The following is a 20497-nucleotide window of genomic DNA, read 5'->3' as shown; positions in this document are numbered from 1 at the left end:
GTGAAACTGGCCTAATACTTTATGCTGCCCTTATTCAGTTTGATATCAATATTTCTACTTGTCCTATTTAAATAAAGTGAGTGGGGAGATGGATACTAATTTTTCTCTTTTCTGACACAGTTTGATTATTGCAGGGATTAATTGTTTCTTGAAGTTTTGTGATTTTACCTGTAAAATATGCTAGGTCTGGGAACTTTGAGAGAGAATACGGGAGAATTCCAATGTTTTAAATGGTTATTGGTTTATTCAGATTTGTATTTTTTCTTGATATTAGTACTTATTATCTATAAAAATTTCCATTTCATTTAAGCTTTCAGATTTTTTGTCTGCTTTTTCCTAAACATTTTCTTATTGTTTTCATGATCTCTACCTTATCTAGGACTATATTCCTTTTTCATTCTTAAAATTACATATTCGTGGCTTCTTTATTCCTTGATCAGTCCCGTAAATTTTGTCTGTTTTACTATTTTTCAAAGAACCAGTTGGTTTGTTGATAATTGCTATTTTTTAAATTTATCTTTTTTTCAGTCACTTTTGCTTTTATCTTTAAAAGTATTTCTTCCACTCTCTTTGGATTTATTCTGTTATATTATTCAAGCTACCTAAATCCTTATTTATTTTTAACCTAGGTGATATGTCAGAGACTAACAGAGGTATATTATATCTTCCACAATGACTGTGACTTTATTAAAATTTTTTACATTTCTAGCAATTTTTATTTAATTTATTCATGCTATGTTATTTGGCACATAAAGTTTTACTGTGAATTGATTGTGCATTTTATTAATATAAAAGAATTCTCTTTTTCATTTCATTTTGAGATGTGAGAGAAGTTCTCACATTTATCTTATAATAAAGTGATTTCATTTTTCTGTGGTTTACCATCTTCTGTTCATTGCCTCCATTCCATCTTTTAATTGGGTGATTATGTTTTTCATCTCTTCAGTCTTCCCTCATCTCAGATTGCTTTGTTTTCATTATTGCCTATTTTTGTGTCATAAATATAATATTCTCTCAAATCCTGTTAAGAATACAAATTAGAAGCTTTTAAAGTGTTTTTTTTTCTTTGTTGCTTGCAGAGGGGCAATTAACTCTGACTCCTCAGACAGGTCCCCTTCTTCTGATCTACTGAATATTCACACATATCCAGTTCATTTTCCGGTTGGCACACCATGACAGATGGAAAATAAAAATGGATAATGGAAAGACCCAGTAGCTCCCCTAAGGGGGAGCAGAAGAGTTAAGCCAGAAGAGGCCATAGTAGGAGCTTCTCCTGCTCCTGGTACTAAAGCATGTGTGTGTGAGGGAGAGTGCATATATGTGTATGTGTGTGTACATGTGCATGTGTGTGTGTGTATGACTGTGGCAGCCTCTTCTCAAATGAGCTTGCCCACTCTTGTTAGGTGCCAGCCATGGCATTACTCTGCTTTATCCAGCTTGCCAACAATAGCCAAACAGAATCCAGAAAGTCATGCTGAGAGGGAACTGGCTCTGTGTGGTTTCTCAGACCCTGTGCGCTTCCAGAAGAGCTAGTTGGATTGAGATCCGGCCCCTGCCAACAGCCCCATGGTGTGTCCTTGGCTCCAGGCTCTGCTGCTCTGAGTTAGGTGGTCTTAGATGCATTCTTTCCTTGAGGTTTCTAGCACTTAATCCACTGGCAGGATTTCAATTCACTTATGTGAATTACACTTTGATTAGGCTCTTTCTCAAAATGGACCCCTTTTGGGGGGTATTCCATTTGGCAAATATTCCTTTAAGTTGTATGTGAAAGGCACCCTTGCCTAATTTCCCGTTTTCATGTCCCTTTAGTCATTTCCGTGGGAACCGTAGAGGATGTAGTTATATACATGGGCTTCGTGTGCCGTCTTGAGCTGGGAGCTGTTGTCTTTCCACACTATTGCATTTAGAGGAGATGTCTTGCAGATGACAGAGGTCGAAATTTTGGTAGAGGCCAAAACAGAAGAAATCCGGTAGTTCTAGGAGACAAGCTGGAGTATGTGTAGGGTGAGGTCTAAGAAATTTTCAGTTATTAAATGTAAGGAAAAGATTGAGAGTCACAAATGCAAGAAAACAGTCATTTCATGGGTCAGAAATCCAAGAGTGTATGGAAGGTTTGGAGGGTTGGTCAGACGCAAGTGTGGAGGAAGTGGCGGGTCTCGCTGGGCAGGAAGGAGTCCAGGTATGCACTGGGGTTCTTGGGAGGGACAAATATCCTCAGGATTGGAAATACATCAGTGTTCTGGCAGATGGGCCAGTTACACCAGGGCAAGGGCAGGGTGCTCCTGGAGGTGACTCTGGGTGTCACCTTCTTTGTGTCGAGGTAGATCGGAGTGACAGGTGTAAAGAGCATTGCCACTGCAGCTGACAGTGGTTGCAGGGTGGAAACTATAACCGTGCATTTCTTTTCACTCCAAAATAATTCGTGTCTCAGGTTCTCCCTCGGGAGGGCAAGGGTCCTGAGGGGAAGAGTTAGAACAGGAAACTACGTGATCTCCCTGGATGCCTTGCCCTCCCTTCCCCAGACCCCCTACTATGGAAGCTCTGGTGGTTACAGGATCGTGTGGATGGCCTTTCGGCCAGGTCAGCACCACAGCCCAACCTTCTGAGGAGGACACTACAGGGGCCTAGAAAGGGAGGAAGAGGCTTTTTGGCAAGAAGGTGGAGCCCAGTGTTAGAAGGCTGGTAGCAGGGCCAGCCGGGCAGGCGGCTGCAGAGACCAAGTCTGAAGTCTGGGAAGATCCCTCAAAGAAACACAGGAAATCATTTCCCTCTCCCTACAGCCCTGCAGGGTCACCTGAGGTCCTGATCCCTGCCTGAGCCCTCCCTGACCTCTGACCTGGGGATGGTGCCCCAGGTCCCTCCCTTCTTACCCTGAGCGCCTCCAAAAGTCTCTCTTCTGTCTCAACCCTGAGGCAGAACCTTGATAGTGCAGTGGGGTATGCACACCTGCTGACTATGTCTTAGGTGCTACTCTGAGTCCAGACCACCCTAGAGAGGACGCTTGGGCACCAGCCACGCTCCATGTGGCCTCCAGCAACCAAGGCAGGAGGCCTTATGCTGGTCCCATCAGGCCACATGCACAGAACTGCACACACTCCCCTCAAAACCCGAAAACTGTGTCTCCAAAATGCCTTTTCTGCAGGGTTAACAGCATCCTTCCTCCAAGAACGTCTCTGCATTGTCCAGCTTTCCTCAATTCCACCTGCAGCACTAGAGCACGGAAGTCCCTCTGGCCTTGTTGGCCCTGGGTGTGTCCTCTGAGGCTCTGTTGTTGATGATGAACAAATGGATGGAGAGAACGGAGGTCAAGGGAGACGCCTGAAGACATGGCCCTTGGAAAGTATAAAGTCCTGTCTATTGTTCACTTATTGGGAGATGCACACTGCATTTCTCTGTATGGGGAGCTTAGAGGTTGAAAAGTAGAGCTTAAGGAGCCAGATAGGAACCCACTCCCTCCTGGGCCACTTTGCCATATTCTGTTCTGTTTCAGGCATATCCGGTCCCAACTGGTCATCTCATGGTACTTCCCCTTGGGTTCAAGAGTAATTGGGTAAAAGTGAGAAATGCCTTCCAAACACACACACACACACACACACACACGCCCCAGAGGGTGGGTCAAGAGTATCATCTTTGCATAAAAAGCACAGTGTACTCATCATATCTACAGAGAGTCCTAATGGGTGGGGATTATTTAATGGTTTCTCTTTGGATTTTCTAGAGTGGTGACTTTTGGTTGTTTCTAATGTCTAGACTTCTCTGGCTACAGGGAATAAAACTATATTAGAATAAGATAAAAAAGTTTCTTGGCCTAGGATGAAAATGGACCTACTCAGTATGAGATTTTCCTTATAATCCTTTTAAATAAGGCAGCTCTTTGATAAGTTCTCCAGAGTCAACTCTTTGATTACACACTCACGATGTGTTATTGGAGGTACAAATCACACATACAAAGAAACACAGTCATAGTGTGTTCCATGTCTTAACAAGTCCCTCTCTATAACCCTTTCTTTAGTCCAAGTCCTTTCACTTCTTTCTCTTATGTAGATCTTGAATCCACTTTCTTCAACCCCACTGCTACATGCAGGCCATCACCATGGTACACTGAAGCTACTGAAACAGCCCACCGGTCACTGAAATGTAAACTCAAAACATACACAAATGCACGCACACAGAACACGAGTATGTACAGACACAGATCACCCAAACCAAATACAGACACAGACGCAGACACATGTGGAAACATACATATAAACATATCTGTAGCCACACATATCTACACAAATGCACATATTCTATGAACTCTTCCTCATCTAGGTTGATGGTCAGAGTTCACAATGGAAAACCTGATCCACTGGCCATTCCAACTGAGTTTATTGTGGTGATTTACTATCCAGACAACCCTACTCAATCACGTACATACTTGAGAGCAGTCAGCTCCTAAGCAAACTCTAAAGCCACATTCTTTAGAGTACACTCGCCTACACTTCTGTCTCAGATTCTCACTTCTCCCAGATGCGTGAGGACATCTTGGGACTCAGGAGGGAAGAAGAAAGGTTGGGTCATTCACACAGAGATAAATGAGTGTGGTGACCATACTTTTGCATCCCGTAACATACATACTCTATGAAATCTATCAGTGTTACCTTGAGGACATCTCCTTCAGAGAGTTCAAATGCCCTGGCTTTGAGCTGAATCCCCTTCCCCGGCTGGGTCTGGATGGAGTAGATGCATTCGTGGTTGTTACTGTAGTTCACAGGAAAGTTGGGGGACAGCAGAGTGCCCTGAGTGCCCGTGACTGAATTCCCACACTCAGCTGGAAAGAGAATCACAATAATCACAGATTAACGCCCATCAGCTACATCCGGAAAACAAACAACTCACAGCGCTGGAGGACCTTACAAAGATGACAAGTTGCTTGCCTCTCTACCTGCCAGAGTGCCCGTTTATCTGTCCATTTGTCTGCCTGTCTATAGGAATGCTTATCAAAGTTTCTGTTTGTTTGTTTGTTTTTAACACCTGCCCACCTGTAGTTCTGTTACGTTCCTTTATTTCTCTCCTTCGATTTGTCTGTTTTTCTTCCGCAGAAATAGAAATAAACCCACCAGGCACCCTTTACTTTTACAGTGTTATGAAGCAGCCATTCTCCCTCCCACCTGTTCATATAGTATCATAGCAACAGAAATGACCAAGGAGGGCGTCAGGGGACGATGGGGGCAGCCAAGTGAGGAGGGATGAAGCCTTTCAGTATCAGAGGATACAAACGAGGAGGGGACAAGACTGAATAATAATTGCTAGCATCTCCCAAGCTTTACACGGATCATTTCAGCCATTAGCCACAGCAACCGATCCCCACACGGCAGGCACAATTAGCATCCCTGTTTTCAAGCTAAAGACCCTGGTACTTAGCAATTTAGATCAAGTCTCTCAATTCAAGGAGAGGAGGGGGCTGACAACTCAGCCCTCTTGGTCCTGGAATTTAGGGCCTCTGAGGCTCTGAAGAAAGTTTTGGCACAGACACATGGAAACCCTGTTTAATTCAACAGCTAATGAATTCACACCTTCCTCTCAAAATCTGTTCCTGCTCCTCCAGAATTAGTCATTCTTTCCCCATTGTTCCTATACCTCTATTTATAGCGGTCATCACATTTTTTTTTTTTTTTGTGGTACGCGGGCCTCTCACTGTTGCGGCCTCTCCCGCTGCGGAGCACAGGCTCCGGACGCGCAGGCTCAGCGGCCATAGCTCACGGGCCCAGCCGCTCCGCGGCATGTGGGATCTTCCCGGACCGGGGCACGAACCCGCGTCCCCTGCATCGGCAGGCGGACTCTCAACCACTGCGCCACCAGGGAAGCCCGGTCATCACATTTTACTTATTTGTTAACATTTCTATCTCCTCCACTGCCCTGTGGGTGCCTTAGGGCTTGGTCATATTTCTGTATCTCCAGCACCCACTGGCTCTGCTCCATGCCTGGGCAGGACAGTAGCAGCGATGAAAGGGGTAGCTCAGTGCAGGGCATGTGCTGAAGGACCCTGCAGTTGGCTCTCTAGGGTCTTTGATAACTGTGAAGCCTCTTCCTGGGCTTCCCTGTGGCAGAGCGTCTACCAGATCACACCCTGACGGCTTGTTTCTTGTCTGCACCCCCGACCCAAACTGTGCGTTACTTGAAGGTAAGGGTCATGCTTAACGAATCCATGAATTTCCAAGGCTTAGCCCAGACTGTCTGTAAAATAAATATTTGCCAAATGAATGAATGAATAAATATGGAGGACGCTGACCTCAGAGGATGGCCAACTCTAAAAATGATTAGGTTCTAGAAGGATATAAATACAAGTCAGATGGCAGGCCCATTATTTGTCTGGACATATGGGGAGTTCGGAGCATACGTAGAATCTCTGAGGTTGGTGGTAGCACATCTGCTTTCCCTGAACCATTCCTCAGTGTCCCTATTCTAGGCAGTCATTGGCTGGAAGGACCCTGAGGTCACCACATATTCAACTTTAATTGCCCTGAGCCTGGAGTGTCCTAGGCCATAGCAGTGTGGAGGGAGCATGTGATACAGGAACATTCAGAGCTGAGCCTCTAGTGGGCTTAGTTGTACCTCTGTGTGTTCTCTTGTCCCCAAGGCTGCTCCTTAGAACTTTGAAGATAGTGACCATGTCCCACCAATCAGTCCTCTGATTGGTGGGACAAGCCCTCCTCCCTGGGCCCTTTCCAGTTCAGGACCAGCTTCAGGTTCCTAAGACGTCACATAAGTCATTACTATGGACAGCATGTCTGTGTCCCTCTGACAAATTCTTAGGCTGAAGCCCTGATTCCCCAGTGTGATGCTATTTGGAGGTGGGGCCTTTGGGAGGTAATTAGGTCTAGATGAGGTCATGAGGGGAGAGTCCCCATGATGGGATTAGTGCCCTTAGCAGAGGAATTGACCAGAGCCTGCAATCTGTCTGCTGTGTGATGGTACAGCAAGAAGGCTGCCATCTGGAAACCAGGGAGAGGGCCTTTACCAGACACTGAATCCACTGGCACCTTGATCTTGGACTTGCCAGCCTCCAGAACTGTGAGAAATAAATGCTTGTTGTTGAAGCCACCCACTTTATGGTATTTTCTTATAGCAGCTCAAACTGAACAGGACAGCCATCATTTGTCTTGGAGAAATCTCGCTTTGCAGTACTTTAAACTCAGCCTGTTTGCAGAGTGTCCGAACGTGCGTAATGAATATGCAGAGCTGGGGCATAAAACTAAAGGGCGGGTGGTGGACAGGCACCCTGGTGGCTGCTGATACTTTAGGTAGATATGTTTCTAAAGTGTGTAAGTATTCTGGGGGCCCTCTGACGAAGGTGGGCATTTGGGGAGGGGGTGCTGAGGGCTGTGCACATTTAGACATTTATGACTCAGTCACATCACGTGGGCAGCCCCCTGAAGCAGCTCTCCATCATCTCTGGGCATCACACAGTATTCTCTTCCGTCTAGGGAACGACATGTGGTGCATGGGATGAGCGTGGATTTTAGACTCAGACAGACCAGTTATATCAACTCTCTGAACCTCGGTCTCCTCATCTGCCTCCATCTGGACAACGACAGCACCCACATAAAACTAGAGAGAATACATATATGAAATTTTATGATGAAAGAGGTGAACATATAGGGAGTGGCTAGCACCTAGTAGGCCCTCAACAAGCGTTATTCCTTTCTCTCCCCATCTAACCTGATGAATCTACGCAGCTTATCTGCTTCTATTTGGAGCCCTAACTGCCCAGGCTCCGGGAATGGCCGAAGGCCCAAGAAGCTTCTCGGGAAGCACGTGTTAGCTGCCTGACGTTCACAGCGCCCTCACTGTTCCTGATACCTCTTGCTCTCTGCCTAGTTCCTAAAAGGTGGTTTACCTTAAACGTGGGCTTTGACATATTTTTGCACCTCCTTCCTACCCTGGCTTGCTGCACAATAGCTATAGGCCATCTCTGCCCCAGCATGACCCTCTCCTCTTTCCCACATGCCCGACACCTTTATGGGGAGGGGACGGGGGCTGACAGCTTCAGATGGGGCCAGTCCTTGGCCCCTACCGAGGCCTTTTTCCAGGGCACCAGCGAGTGCGCAGGAGGCAGCGGGACCTGGTACTTGCTTTTGGGAGAGTTTCCAAGTATCAGGGGAGGTGAGCAGATGCACGGAAAAGCCAAACACAAGCATAAATGGAAAAATAAATGTTCAGAGAAACAAACAGTCATCTGCACCGGAAAGTGCTGCGGCTGATTCGGGCATCTACGACTTCTGTCATCCCCATCAGAAGAGGTCTCGTTAAGGGCAGGGGCTGTGTCTTGTCCATCAGTCTGGGGCTCCCGAGGCAGAGAGGTAGGTCTGCTCCATCATGCGGGGCTCCCAAGGGCAGGGCCATGACTCTTGGCGCAGAATGGGGTCCTCTGGGATCAGGGCTGTCTCTTCCACATCCAGCTCAGGGGACCCTGAGGTCAGGGGCTGTGTCGCCCTGTCACACAATGAATTAGAGCCCAGGACTGTTCATCTCCTTCTCAGCAGGGAATGTTCCTGGTAAGTTATTCAATTTACACCTCCGGTGCGTATGGCGACTGGGAGCATCTCCCGGGTGGGCATTCCCGTGATACCTCCAGCCTGAGGTTCTGTTGCGTGCTGGTGGTAATTAGAGGTGATTATAATTGCTATGCGTTATGAATACATACAAAACAGAAGACAAATGTAATAATGAAAATATTGTGAGGCACCATGAACAAACAGTAATTGGAATAATAAGTTAAAGAATGAGTTTATGTAATGAGATCAATGAGGCAGAACGTAGGGCGTGTGCGTATCTGTGGTCCTGGATAATCCCATTCAGGAAAAATTCCCCTCAGGGCCACTTAGCTGAAGACATTTCTCCAGAGCAGAAAGGAGCTGCCAGCAGCCACATCGAAACTGAACCTACACAGTGGGAGTTACATGTGTGTCTGAATGTGTGTCCAGGTCAGGGTGGGTGGAGGCTCTGGCGGATGGTTGCAGGAAAAAGAATAAACTTTGAGATTAGTTAATTGATCAAAAATGGAATTCTGCATCTATTTGTCTTAATGTTTCCCCTCTGAGATCGCAAAGGGTTATTGGTTGTTGGTCATGTCATCGATAAATAATGATAAAAAGGTTATTGGCAAAATGATAATAATATAGCACCCCATTGGTGTATGTAAATTACGTCATCTAATCTGGAATAAAACCTGTGAATTGGATATTGTTATCTCTGTTTTATAAGCGAGGAAGCTGGAGCTGCTGGGGTCTGGTGGCTTGCCCAAGATATAACAGCTGGTAAGTGGCAGAGCAGAGGCTCACCCTTGGGCCCAGGTGACCCCACAGCCTACGCCCAGCCCATCTGGCCATCCTATTTACGACTGTCCTCTGCAGAGCCCCGGGGCTCCGTGTGGCTGTCTTGGGCAAGGCTGACCTCAAGGGCTCTCAAGACGCCGGCACCTGTTTCAGTCAGTGCAGTGCTGCTTTGATCTGTTTGGTATATCGGGGTTTTCTGTAATATTTAGCACTAGCGGAGAGCAGTGAGCACGGAAGGTACTCCACTGATCCAGCCTGTGTTCCATCTAGCCCCATGGTGTAAGCATTGAGCAGGCAGAGCCGTGAACCTTAGAAATGAGGGACAGCCAGCAACTGTCCCCAGTCCTTGGGATATCACCCCACTTCTCTCCACCCTCTGGGCCTGAAGCTCTGAAAAGTCTGCTCCAGCACGCTGGCAAGGAGGCCGGCAGGACCCTGGGTCCCAGGGCTCCTGGTCCCAACTCCATCAGCTGCCTCTTTAACCTCACCACCCACTGCTCTCCCCCTCGCTCGCTCCAGACTGGCCTCCAAGCTATTCCTCAAACACCGAGCGTCCTCGTGGCTTGGGGCCTTGGTACTCTGCTCCCTCTTCTCCCATGAATTACCTCCTTGAATCCCTTCAGATCTCTACTAAAATGTCAGCTCATCAGAGAAGACATTCCTACTTGTTATAAAAACCTCCAGCACTTTCTAAGCTGACCATCTTTCTCTGTAACCCTCAACACTGCCCGACACACTACACATCCACGCGTTTACAGCCTATCTCCCCCCACCAGAATGTGAGACCAGGAGTGGAGAGACCTTCTCTGTATTGTTCACCTTTGTATTCTCAGCGTCCAGAAGCATGCCTGACCTGCAATGGGTGCTCCATAAATGAACCCAACTCCTGCTTCTCTCTCTCTTCCCCAGCGGAATGGAGGAAGTCTTTCTAGAGATTCTCAAAAGCTATCGGACCCTCATTGGACAAGTAAAATCAGCCCTCTCCTCAACCAGATGGGGATTCTCCATGGGCAAAGGTCATACCTCCTTCCTATAGGTGCACCCACACACTCCACGCAGATTTCTCCGCAAGAGGCATCAATTAGCCATGGGAATGTGTGTTAAGGGTGGGAGGTAACAGCACAGAAATTGATTTCATCCGAGTGCCTACTGTGGACCCGCTTTGTAAAGGGCAGTTGAGGCTACAGAACAGCTCATGAAGCAGGCATTGCCATCTTTCCTGTACCGATAAGGAGGTTGGTGTGGAAGGAGGGTAGGCCACCCACCCAAGGTAACCGTGTGCTAAGACAGTCCTTAAACCCAGTCCTGTCGGCCTCTTGGCCCAGGTGCGTTCCACCACCTCCCAGCAATTGACTAAAGTCCAGCCAACCCCATTAGTGAAGCAAAATGAAAGCACGTGACCACCTACCAACACACCTTGGCAGAGGCGAGCTCCACAGGCGCCGTCTGCCCCCCAGGCACGTGATGCGGGCCGTGCCCTCCAGACGGTACCCGGGGAAGCAGGAGAAGGTCAAGGTGTCGCCTACACCAAACTGCAAGCCCTTCCGGATGCTGTAGGCTGGGACCTCGGGCTCCTCACAGGGCTCCAAGTCATACTCTGCAAAGGCAGCAGGAGAGCTGGGGTCACACACGGAGGATGGGAACACACAGACAAAGACACCACGGAGAAGAGGACGGGAGAGGAAGACAGAGGTACACGATACACACCGATGCACGAAAAGTAAGGAGAGAAGGAGAGAGAGCCCGAGAGGGACAGAGGCAGGCGAGAACAGGCAGGTGTGTTCCGGGCGGTCTGAGTGCCTCCAGACCACAAGCAGTGGGAGAGAGCACCGCCTTCCTGGAAACATGGTTCCCGGGAGTACTTCTGAGGCTGACCCTTCCCTCCTCTGTCCCTTCATCTCCACATGAACCCCAGCCTCAGGCTTGTGGACTCTCCTGCCTCTTTCTTCCCGGGCACCAAGCCAGATCAGTTCAATCAGCCTGGTTCTAGAGGTTCAGAATGCATGACCCAGCCTAGGGCAACTTACATTGGGAAAAAGAATGCAAGTGCTTCAGCTGAGGCTGTGTCTTGGTAACACTGGCACTTGAGGCAGATGGCATGTGTGACGGAGTGGCATTTATGCACCAGGGACCTGCCTCTAGTGACTTTTATACCTCTAGTGATGATATAGAAGTACCCTTTCCCTCATCCCCAAGGGCATCTCCCTTCTGGGACACAGTACCCCGGGGCTCTGTGTGGTGGGGAGAAAGAGCCTGGATGAGGCAGACTGGCTGGATATGTCCCATCAGCCAGGACATGGCAGGTGGCATCTGCTGGAGGGACACTGTGAGCCTGAGCTCGGCCATGTCCCATTTCCTAGAGGTCAGATATCTCTCAGCCATCCTGGGGAAATCCATCTGCTGTCTCTGCTCCCGTCTGGTGGTGGGAGGGGGGTGGTCTGGGAGCAATAGTCTGAGAGCAGCAGGAGGACTTGGTACTAGAGGAGTGAAGGGTCCTCTTTTCTCCCCGAACGCACATTAAAGAGCTTTCTTTTCAGGATTCCTAAACACAGAGATAAATACCCATGCTACTCAATTCGCATTGCTGAAGCAGCCCCCACACGAGGCCAAAACACTCCAAAATGGGAGTTTCAGTCTCCCTTCTTTTCCTTTTCATTTTTTTTTTTTTTTAGAAATTGCTGTGGTTGTGAAGTAGTGGAAGTGGAATCAGAAGAAGAATCTGGAATTACTAGGGCAGGATGGGACTCCTGAGGTCCTCTAGTTCAATCAGTTGGGTTGGTCATGTTCAGAGTGAAGCCTAAATACCTTCACAGAAGGAGATTCCCCAACAGACCTGCTAATTCCTTTCAAGCCCACTATAAGGAAGTTCGTCCTTGTGTCTAACCCGACTATCTTCTGCTGCAGCAGTGAGATCCCTCTCCCAGAGGCTGGGGAGGGGACCGATAGCCATCTACTGGGAAGACCAGAGGCCGACAGCAGGGTGGGGGGGGGGGGTGGGAGGGACAGAGTACTCAGCCATCACTTACCCCGAGGGACTCTCACGTGCTTTACCTGAGAAGGTGATGTTGAAGCCTTCGTAGGACATGGAGAAATCGGAAATGAAGCGGACCTGGGCGGTGAAGTTGCCGTAGAGTCCAGCGCTGATGGGCGCTGGCAACCGGGAACCGGTCAGCTGCCTCAGGGGCTGAGTGAAACTGCCATTCTCCGTGATGAGGAGGTAGTCGTGGCTGCTCTCCAGGTGGAAGGTGTGGAAAGTGAAGAACACACCTGCCAGGAGACCAGAGGGTCAGGGTGATGACAGTGAGAGGCCTGAAGGGGCTCAGCTGCACGATGGGGTCTGCACAAACATTTCCCGTTTGCAAGCGTCTATCGGTGTGCAGAACCTCAAGCTTGAGCATGACCAACACACACCAGCCAACCTGAATGAAGGAAGCCAGGTGAACCGCACACGCCCCTGCCCTGAGGTCCAGTCAGGGAGAAGGATGCTGCTTTCTGGTTATCCCAATTTGAAAGGGAGATTTATGGCTAGGTCATTCATTCAGTCAACGAGTATTTGTACATTTATTGGGTACTTCCTATGGGCCAGGATCCAGGGCTGCGTGGGTACAAGGGGATATAGCTACAGTACAGAGTGACAAATGCTGGAACCAATGTAGATCAGACTGCGCTGGGGGGCAGAAGGGAAAGAGGGGAGGGTAGGATGCCCTCACTAAAGAGTGAGCATTTGATTGAGGTCTTAAAAGGAGGCTTAGGAATTAACCGGGTAAGAGGGGAAAGGGCACCCCAGGCAGGGCACCGGAGACAGAGCTGCTGTGTATTCCAGGGCTCTGAGAGCGGCACGGTGCGGCTGGACACACTAAGCAGGAAACATCTGGAAGAGGGGCTGGAAATGTAGGCTGGGGCTGGACTGGATATTTTTCTGGAGGCATTGAGAAGCCATCCTATCCAGAGTGTATCCGATTTCAGGTTAGCAAGATGTTGGTGGCTGTGAGGAGGACAAAGTGGAGGGAGAGAGAACAGTTAGAAGGATGTCAGCCATGCACTGCGGGAAAGTGGATGGGGGCTGGCAAAGGGGGTGAGAGCAGGAAAGAGACATGAGACTCAGGAGGTGAAATGGACAGGGATCAGAGGCAACAGATGCAAAGGAGGAGTTAAGGGATGACGCGGAAGATTTTTTTTAATTTTAACAATTTTTTAAAAAACATCTTTATTGGAGTATAATTGCTTTACAATGGTGTGTTAGTTTCTGCTTTATAACAAAGTGAATCAGCTATACATATACATATATCCCCATACCCCCACCCTCTTGCGTCTCCCTCCCACCCACCCTATCCCACCCCTCTACGTGGTCACAAAGCACCCAGCTGATCTCCCTGTGCTATGTGGCTGCTTCCCACTAGCTATCTATTTTACGTTAGGTAGTGTGTATATGTCCAAACCACTCTCTCACGTCATTCCAGCTTACTCTTCCCCCTCCCCATGTCCTCAAGTCCATTTGCTATGTCTGCATCTTTATTCCTGTCCTTTCCCTAGGTTCTTCAGAACCTTTTTTTTTTTTTTTTTAGATTCCATATATATGTGTTAGCATACGGTATTTGTTTTTCTCTTTCTGACTTACTTCACTCTGTATGACAGACTCTAGGTCCATCCATCTCACTACAAATAACTGAATTCGTTTCGTTTTATGGCTGAGTAATATTCCATTGTATATATGTGCCACGTCTTCTTTATCCATTCATCTGTCGATGGACACTTAGGTTGCTTCCATGTCCTGGCTATTGTAAAGAGAGCTGCAATGAACATTGTGGTACATGACTCTTTTTGAATTACGGTTTTCTAAGGAGATATGCCCAGTAGTGGGATTGCTGGGTCATATGGTAGCTCAATTTTTAGTTTTTTTTTTTCTTTCTTTTGCGGTACGCGGTACCCCCACTGTTGTGACCTCCCCCGTCGCGGAGCACAGGCTCCGGACGCGCAGGCTCAGCGGCCATGGCTCACGGGCCCAGCCGCTCCGCGGCATGCGGCATCCTCCCGGACCGGGGCACGAACCCGTGTCCCCCGCATCGGCAGGCGGACCCCCAACCACTGCGCCACCAGGGAAGCCACAATTTTTAGTTTTTTAAGGAACCTCCACACTGTTCTCCATAGTGGGTGTATCAACTTACATTCCCACCAACAGTGCTGGAGGGTTCCCCTTTCTCCACACCCTCTCCAGCATTTATTGTTACTAGATTTTTTGATGATGGCCATTCTGACTGGTGTGAGGTGATACCTCATTGTAGTTTTGATTTGCATTTCTCTAATGATTAGTGATGTTGAGCATTCTTACATGTGTTTGTTGGCAAGCTGTATATCTTCTTTGGAGAAATATCTCTTTAGGTCTTCTGCCCATTTGTAAATTGGTTGTTTGTTTTTTTGTTATTGAGCTGCTTGTAAATTTTGGAGATTGATCCTTTGTCAGCTGCTTCATTTGCAAATATTTTCTCCCATTCTGAGGGTTGTCTTTGGTCTTGTTTATGGTTTTCATTGCTGTGCAAAAGCTTTTAAGTTTCATTAGGTCCCATTTGTTTATTTTTGTTTTTATTTCCATTTCTCTGGGAGGTGGGTCAAAAAGGATCTTGCTGGGATTTATGTCATAGTGTTCTGCCTATGTTTTCCTCTAAGAGTTTGATAGTGTCTGGCCTTACATTTAGGTCTTTAATCCATTTTGAGTTTATTTCTGTGTATGGTGTTAGGGAGTGTTCTAATTTCATTCTTTTACATGTAGTCCAGTTTTTCTGGCACCACTTATTGAAGATGCTGTCTTTTCTCCATTGTATATTCTTGCCTCCTTTATCAAAAATAATGTGACCATATGTGTGTGGGTTTATCTCTGGGCTTTCTATCCTCTTCCATTGATCTACATTTCTGTTTTTGTGCCAGTACCATACTGTCTTGATTACTGTAGCTTTGTAGAATAGTCTGAAGTCAGGGAGCCTGATTCCTCCAGCTCCGTTTTTCTTTCTCAAGATTGCTTTGGCTATTTGGGGCCTTTGGTGTTTCCATACAAATTGTGAAATTTTTTGTTCTAGTTCTGTGAAAAATGCCAGTGGTAGTTTGATAGGGATTGCATTGAATCTGTAGATTGTTTGGGGTAGTATAGTCATTTTCACAATGTTGATTCTTCCAATCCAAGAACATAGTATATCTCTCCATCTGTTTGTATCATCTTTAATTTCTTTCATCAGTGTCTTACAATTTTCTGCATACAGGTCTTTTGTCTCCTTAGGTAGGTTTACTCCTAGGTATTTTATTCTTTTTGTTGCAGTGGTAAATGACAGTGTTTCCTTAATTTCTCTTTCAGATTTTTCATCATTAGTGTATAGGAATGCCAGAGATCTCTGTGCATTAATTTTGTATCCTGCTACTTTGCCAAATTCATTGATTAGCTCTAGTAGTTTTCTTGTAGCATCTTTAGGATTCGCTATGTATATTATCATGTCATCTGCAAACAGTGACAGCTTTACTTCTTCTTTTCCGATTTGGATTCCTTTTATTTCTTTTTCTTCTCTGATTGCTGTGGCTAGAGCTTCCAAAACTATGCTGAATAATAGTGGTGAGAGTGGGCAACCTTGTCTTTTTCCTGATCTTAGTGGAAATGGTTTCAGTTTTTCACCATTGAGAATGATGTTGGCTGTGGGTTTGTCATACATGGCCTTTATTATGTTGAGGTAAGTTCCCTCTATGCCTACTATCTGGAGGGTTTTTATCATAAATGGGTGTTGAATTTTGTCAAAAGCTTTTTCTGCATCTAGTGAGATGATCATACAGCTTTTCTTCTTCAGTGTGCTAATATGGTTTATCACATTGATTGCTTTGCGTATATTGAAAAATCCTTGCATTCCTGGGATAAACCCCACTTGTTCATGGTGTAAGACCCTTTTAATGTGGTGTTGGATTCTGTTTGCTAGTATTTTGTTGAGGATTTTTGCATCTATGTTCATCAGTGAAGTTGGCCTGTAGTTTCCTTTCTTTGTGACATCTTTGTCTGGTTTTGGTATCAGGGCGATGGTGGCCTTGTAGAATTAGTTTGGGAGTGTTCCTTCTTCTGCTATGTTTTCGAAGAGTTTGAGAAGGATAGGTGTTAGATCTTCTCTAAATGTTTGATAGAATTCGCCTGTGAAGCCAACTGGTCCTGGGCTTTTGTTTGTTTGAAGATTTTTAATCACAGTCTCAATTTTAGTGCTTGTGATTGGTCTGTTCATATTTTCTATTTCTTCCTGGTTCAGTCTCAGAAGGTTGTGCTTTTCTAAGAATTTTTCCATTTCTTCCAGGTTGTTCATTTTATTGGCATATAGTTGCTTGTAGTAATCTCTCATGATCCTTTGTATTTCTGCAGTGTCAGTTGTTACTTCTCTGTTTTCTTTTCTAATTCTATTGATTTGAGTCTTCTCCCTTTTTTTCTTGATGAGTCTGGCTAATGCTTTATCTTCTCAAAGAACCAGCTTTAGTTTTATTGATCTTGGCTATTGTTTCCTTCATTTATTTTTCATTGCTTTTTATTTTTAAGGTAACATGTGTTTATTGCAAAAAAGCTTTAGAAGTAGAGAAATGTGTAAAGAGAAACATTTTTTTTAACATCTCTTTGGAGTATAATTGCTTTACAATGGTGTGTTAGTTTCTGCTTTATAACAAAGTAAATCAGTTGTACATATACATATGTTCCCATATCTCTTCCCTCTTGCGTCTCCCTACCTCCCACCCACCTTTTCCCACCCCTCTAGGTAGTCACAAACCACGTAGCTGATCTCCCTGTGCTATGCGGCTGCTTCCCACTAGCTATCTATTTTACGTTTGGTGGTGTATATATGTCCATGCCACTCTCTCACTTTGTCACAGCTTACCCTTACCCCACCCCATATCCTCAAGTCCATGCTCTAGTAGGTCTGTGTCTTTATTCCCGTCTTACCCCTAGGTACTTCATGACCTTTTTTTTTTTTCTTAGATTCCATATATATGTGTTAGCATACAGTATTTGTTTTTCTCTTTCTGACTTACTTCACTCTGTTTGATAGACTCTAGGTCCATCCACCTCACTAAAAATATCTCAATTTCGTTTCCTTTTATGGCTGAGTAATATTCCATTGTATATATGTGCCACATCTTCTTTACCCATTCATCTGTTGATGGACACTTAGGTTGCTTCCATGTCCTGGCTATTGTAAATAGAGCTTCAATGAATATTTTGGTACATGACTCTTTTTGAATTATGGTTTTCTCAGAGTATATGCCCAGTAGTGGGATTGCTGGGTCGTATGGTAGTTCTATTTTTAGTTTTTTAAAGAACCTCCATACTGTTCTCCATAGTGGCTGTACCAATTCACATTCCCACCAGCAGTGCAAGAGTGTTCCCTTTTCTCCACACCCTCTCGAGCATTTATTGTTTCTAGATGTTTTGATGATGGCCATTCTGACCGGTGTGAGATGATATCTCATTGTAGTTTTGATTTGCATTTCTCTAATGGTTAATGATGTTGAGCATTCTTTCATGTGTTTGTTGGCAGTCTGTATATCTTCTTTGGAGAAATGTCTATTTAGGTCTTCTGCCCATTTTTGGATTGGGTTGTTTGTTTTTTTGTTATTGAGCTGCATGAGCTGCTTGTAAATTTTGGAGATTAATCCTTTGTCAGTTGCTTCATTTGCAAATATTTTCTCCCATTCTGAGGGTTGTCTTTTGGTCTTGTTTATGGTTTCCTTTGCTGTGCAAAAGCTTTGAAGTTTCATTAGGTCCCATTTGTTTATTTTTGTTTTTATTTCCATTTCTCTGGGAGGTGGGTCAAAAAGGATCTTGCTGTGATTTATGTCATAGAGTGTTCTGCCTACGTTTTCCTCTAAGTGTTTGATAGTGTCTGGCCTTACATTTAGGTCTTTAATCCATTTTGAGTTTATTTCTGTGTATGATCTATCCTGGAGAATGTTCCATGAGCACTTGAGAAGAAAGTGTATTCTGTTGTTTTTGGATGGAATGTCCTATAAATATCAATTAAGTCCACCTTGTTTAATGTATCATTTAAACCTTGTGTTTCCTTATTTATTTTCATTTTGGATGAACTGTTCATTGGTGAAAGTGGGGTGTTAAAGTCCCCTACTATGATTGTGTTACTGTCAATTTCCCCTTTTATGGCTCTTAGCATTTGCCTTATATTTTGAGGTGCTCCTATGTTGGGTGTATAAATATTTACAATTGTTATATCTTCTTCTTGGATTGATCCCTTGATCATTATGTAGTGTCCTTCTTTGCCTCTTGTAAGAGTCTTTATTTTAAAGTCAATTTTTTCTGATATGAGAATTGCTACTCAAGCTTTCTTTTGATTTCCCTTTGCATGGAATATCTTTTTCCATCCCCTCACTTTCAGTCTGTATGTGTCCCTAGGTCTAAAGTGGGTCTCTTGTAGACAGCATATATACAGACCTTGTTTTTGTATCCATTCAGCCAGTCTATGTCTTTTGGTGGGAGCATGTAATCCATTTACATTTAAGATAATTAACGATATGTATGTCCCTATTATCATTTTCTTAATTGTTTTGAGTTTGTTATTGTAGGTCTTTTCCTTCTCTTGTGTGTCCTGCCTAGAGAAGTTCCTTTAGCATTTGTTGTAAAGCTGGGTTTGTGGTGCTGAATTGTCTTAGCTTTTGCTTGTCTGTAAAGGTTTTAGTTTCTCTGTCAAATCTGAATGAGATCCTTGCTGGGTAGAGTAATCTTGGTTGTAGGTTTTTCCCTTTCATCACTTTAAATATGTTCTGCCAGTCCCTTCTGGCTTGCAGAGTTTCTGCTGAAAGATCAGCTGTTAACCTTATGGGGATTCCCTTTTATGTTATGTGTTTCTTTTCCCTTAGTGCTTTTAATATTTTTTCTTTGTACTTAATTTTTGATAGTTTGATTAATATGTGTCTTGGCACATTTCTCCTTGGATTTATCCTGTATGGGAGTCTCTGTGCTTCCTAGACTTGACTGACTATTTCCTTTCCCATATTAGGGAAGTTTTCAACTATAATCTCTTCAAATATTTTCTCAGTCCCTTCTTTTTTCTCTTCTTCTTCTGGGATCCCTATAATTAGAATGTTGGTGCATTTAATGTTTTCCCAGAGGTCTCCAAGACTGTCCTCAATTCTTTTCATTGTTTTGTCTTTATTCTGCTCTGCAGTAGCTATTTCCACTATTTTATCTTCCAGGTTACTTATCTGATCTTCTGCCTCAGTTATTCTGCTATTGATTCATTTTAGAGCATTTTTAAGTTCATTTATTGTGTTGTTCATCATTGTTTTCTCTTTAATTCTTCTAGGTCCTTGTTAAACGTTTCCTGTATTTTCTCCATTCTATTTCTAAGAAGATGGATCATCTGTACTATTATTATTCTGAATTCTTTTTCAGGTAGACTGCCTATTTTCTCTTCATTTGTTAGGTCTGGTGGGTTTTTACCTTGCTCCTTTATCTCCTGTGTGTTTCTCTGTCTTCTCATTTTGCTTATCTTACTGTGTTTGGGGTCTCCTTTTTGCAGGCTGCAGGTTTGTAGTTCCTGTTGTTTTTGGTGTCTGCCCCCAGTGGTTAAGGTTGGTTCAGTGGGTTGTGTAGGTTTCCTACTAGAGGGGGCTAGTGCCTGTGTTCTGGTGGATGAGGCTGGATCTTGTCTTTCTGGTGGGCAGGACCGCAGCCGGTGGTGTGTTTTGTGGTGTCTGTGACCTTATTATGATTTTAGGCAGCCTCTCTGCTAATGGGTGGGGTTGTGTTCCTGTCTTGCTAGTTGTTTGGCATAGGGTGTCCAGCACTCTAGCTTGCTGATTGTTGAATGGAGCTGGGTCTTAGCGTTGAAATGGAGATCTCTGGGAGAGCTTTTGCTGTTTGATATTACGTGGAGCCAGGAGGTCTCTGGTGGACCAATGTCCTAAACTCAGCTCTCCCATCTCAGAGGCACAGGTCTGACACCTGGCCGGAGCACCAAGACCCTGTCAGCCACACAGCCAGGTACGCGGGCAGTTTCTTGCCTTTTGGGAATCCTGAGGTCTTCTGCCAGCGTTCAGTAGGTGTTCTGTAGGAGTTGTTCCATACGTAGATGTATTTGTGGGGCAGAAGGTGATCTCCAAGTCTTACTCCTCTGCCATCTTGAAGGTCTCCCCAGATGACAGGGAAGACCTTGACC

At 45.3% G+C, this 20497-nt stretch overlaps 1 protein-coding gene across 1 annotated transcript in view; it reads right to left on the bottom strand.

Moving 5' to 3' along the window:
* Nucleotides 1–20497, bottom strand: part of CSMD2 (CUB and Sushi multiple domains 2) — a gene marked incomplete at both ends in the record, with an annotated part of 666422 nt that overhangs the window by 205382 nt on the left and 440543 nt on the right. Inside the window, 3 exon segments of the mRNA XM_082863599.1 lie at nucleotides 4644–4813; nucleotides 10729–10917; nucleotides 12372–12587. Of these exon segments, the coding sequence (XP_082719725.1) occupies nucleotides 4644–4813; nucleotides 10729–10917; nucleotides 12372–12587 (575 nt within the window).

Source organism: Leucopleurus acutus (genome assembly GCF_964270905.1).
Source record: "Leucopleurus acutus genome assembly, chromosome: 2".
Lineage (NCBI taxonomy): Eukaryota > Metazoa > Chordata > Mammalia > Artiodactyla > Delphinidae > Leucopleurus > Leucopleurus acutus.
The sequence above is the reverse complement of the archived record's forward strand: the minus strand, read 5'-3'. Positions and strand labels throughout refer to the sequence as shown.